Source organism: Lactuca sativa, chromosome 2, assembly GCF_002870075.4.
Source record: "Lactuca sativa cultivar Salinas chromosome 2, Lsat_Salinas_v11, whole genome shotgun sequence".
Lineage (NCBI taxonomy): Eukaryota > Viridiplantae > Streptophyta > Magnoliopsida > Asterales > Asteraceae > Lactuca > Lactuca sativa.
Genome location: NC_056624.2, coordinates 223,995,247 through 223,998,425, shown reverse-complemented (window position 1 = coordinate 223,998,425; position 3,179 = coordinate 223,995,247). Strand labels below are relative to the sequence as shown.

Here is a 3,179-nt window from a genome sequence, read left to right as displayed (position 1 = left end):
AAGGAAAGTTTAACCATACAAATATAATAAATCAGTTCAAACGATTTACCGGTTTTATCATACCGGTTCAACCCGGTATTTGAATATTTCGTTCATTTCGATTCAGCTTAGAGATTGACATAAAATCGGTGGGGATTGAACCGCTATGTATGGTTCATTCCAACCGATTTTTTAAAACATTGATTCTAAGGTTTAATTACTCTTTTTCAGAAATACCCATTCAATCTTTAACTATCCCAAACAACCATATATGAAAATACCTTGAAATCCTTCAACTTCTTCTCCAACTGTAATTTTGGGAAACCTAAAAAGGCTATTTTAGTCGCTGCATATTTAAAATGAAAAAAGGCGGGTAACATTCGCTCCCTAAAATCCGGATTTTTATTCTGGTTCGGACCTCTCTCGCCCGTTTCTACTTCATTCCATAGTCTCTCTCTGTAACAGAACGAGCTTTGATATTTCCAATCAGTGATCATTTCAGATGCAAACCAAATCTCTCGAATTAACTTCAGTTCTTCTGAAAGGTTAGTCAAATCCGCAACTTTCCTCTTTTAATTTTGATTCACTGATGTTCTCTTCGATTTGTTGTGGAAGATCGGATGTTGATTATAATTAGTAGGGATGTCGGTGTTCGGTTAATTGTTGTTATTTTCGTTACATTTACGAATTGCTTTGTAGAATGAATTTTACATGAATTCAGTGATAATGAACTGCAGGGATTCCAATTTGAATTCGCAGCAAAACCTACAGACGAATCGAACTTTTGGATTACGTCAGAATGTGATTATCAAGAATCATATGAAAGTTACGCAGTCAATCAAGAAGAATCAAGAACATAAAACAGAGTAAGAAACATAGCACACAATACCTAGATGTTTACACAGTTCAATTGTAGTCATTCGATTTCGACTCTTTATGAAATAATCCTCTCAAGTCTCTCGCATATGACTCAAACCGGAAGCTAGACTTAATCTTATGTTATGATATGCAGGTATTGAAGGGCTATTGGTCTCTTCGTATGGAGGGCGTCGAATCAAAATCACAGTCACAAGGATGGGATACTCAGATTATGGCAGAAAATGTAGAAGGTAAGATACTTACAGAACATGAATAGTTACAGAATCATTTCATCACTATACATTCCAATTATGGTACTAAATATATGTATTTTACATTTCAATCTACACACTAATTGAGCTTCAACTTTCTGGGAAACTAGGGTTCCAGCAATGTGTCAAAGAAATCCTTGATCTGATCAAACAAGATGAAACATTCTCCGAAATAACAGCCGAAATTTACGATTGCAAGAAGTTGAACTTGACAAAACTGGTAACCGAGTTATCACGCATGCATGGGGAATTGGCTGATCATTTGATTAAAGAAGTCAACAAGAACACACATAAATTTACAACACCCATAAAGATCAAGACACAGCAAGTTGATTCTTCCAGTTCAACCTCTCCTCAAGTTACTGAATCGAGTAAAAAACATGAATTCAAAACACCTGCCGATTTTGAATTTACTTTCTCAAGTGGAGGTGGTTTTCAAATTTCTAGAAGCGAATGCTCAGAATCTTCCATCTTAAAATCATCCAATTCCGCTTCCGCATCAGAATCTATCATGTGTATCAACAAGCGTCTAGTTTCACCAGTCAATGACGATGCATTAAAGGTAAAAGAAACCAAAGTTGATGACGCTGAAGAATTACTGAAAAATATTTCAGTTCTTGAAGAAGAACTGTCTAATTCGAACAAGAAAGTCCAGAGCTTAAAAGACGAAAACGCCCTTCTTGAAACCAAGGTTCATGACACTGAGGAGGTAATGAAAAGGATTTCACTTCTTGAAGAAGAGCTGTCTACTTGGAACAAGAAGGTCCAGAGTTTAGAAGACGAAAATGCCCTTCTTGAAACCAAGGTTCATGACACTGAGGAGTTACTGAAAAATATTTCAGTTCTTGAAGAAGAGCTGTCTACTTCGAGCAAGAAGGCCCAGAGTTTATTAGAAGACAAAAACGCCCTTCTTGAAGTTGAGAAAGCTAAGGTGGCTGAGTCAACTCGTAGGATTGAAACAATGGGGAAAGTGATAGAGGTCTACAGAACGCAAGTATTGACAACAGACAATGAAATTTCAAAGCTAAAACAAGAGCTGGCTAGAAAAGATATTGACCAAACTCAGTTTTTATCACTTGGTCAAACTATAACCTCGTTACAGCAGCAATTAGATTCAAAGCAAGTCCGGAATGATGAACTGCATGAGAAAGCTATCAGATTCACAGCTGATATATCAAAGCGAGATGATGAAATCATAGAATTGAGTACCAAGATTAATCAAATGAGAACTGTTCATGCAGCCGAAGAGGATAAATTGAAAACTGATATCACAAGGTTGGAAACGGAAGTTAGAGAAAAGTGTGAGTTAGTTGATGATTTGAATCGGGAGCATGATGCTGCTGTAATTTCATGTACAGATGAACTGAAAGTGAAAGTGGTGGAATTGGAAAAAGAGGTGGAAGTGGTGTCGGAGGAGAAAAGGGAAGCGATAAGGCAGCTGTCCTTCGCCGTGGATCATTACATGTCTGCATACAAACAACTTCATCAAGACTTCGTTTCCCTCAACCGGCGTTTTGTTTGACTTGAAGACTTCTTGCCGAATACCAAGATTCAGATTAATATCTTGTTTTGGGACAATGGATGACCTAAATACAAAGTATAGGGGGGTTAGTTGTAAATGAAGTCAAAGGCTGGTTTGACTTTGACCATATTGAGATTCACTTGGAGTAGTTTTTTTTGTAAGACCATACCAACGAGTATAATAATATCATTGATATTTCAATTGTGATTATCAGTTTTTGCAATTGTCCTCTAAGTCGGTTTCAAAAATGGGTTTGAACATATGGATCCATGAAACATTGCAATTCAACTTGAAAATATTGCAAGACAAGTGATGACATACCTTAGCCCAACATTTTTTTTTCAAACATGTCACTTGCAAGTAGAGTTTGAAAGTCATTTGAAAGACCAATATAAATTTTCTAAAGATGTTTACTTTTGAAAATCTTTTTATGCTTTATAAATTTGGAGATGTGTTTTATTTATCATTTTATACATTTATAATATATTATTATTAGGTAAGTTAATCTGTTAAAGATAAAAATATTTAAAAATTATATTTTTATTGAA

At 35.5% G+C, this 3,179-nt stretch overlaps 1 protein-coding gene across 1 annotated transcript; it reads left to right on the top strand.

The window, feature by feature from the left end:
• Positions 1–363: 363 nt before the first annotated feature.
• On the top strand, positions 364–2,826 carry LOC111883692 (protein NETWORKED 4B). Its single transcript, XM_023880019.3, has 4 exons — positions 364–524; positions 717–845; positions 992–1,088; positions 1,220–2,826. Exons 3-4 carry the CDS (start codon positions 1,019–1,021, stop codon positions 2,629–2,631), a joined length of 1,482 nt encoding a protein of 493 aa, XP_023735787.2. The 5' UTR covers positions 364–524; positions 717–845; positions 992–1,018; the 3' UTR covers positions 2,632–2,826.
• The last annotated feature ends 353 nt before the right edge of the window (positions 2,827–3,179 follow it).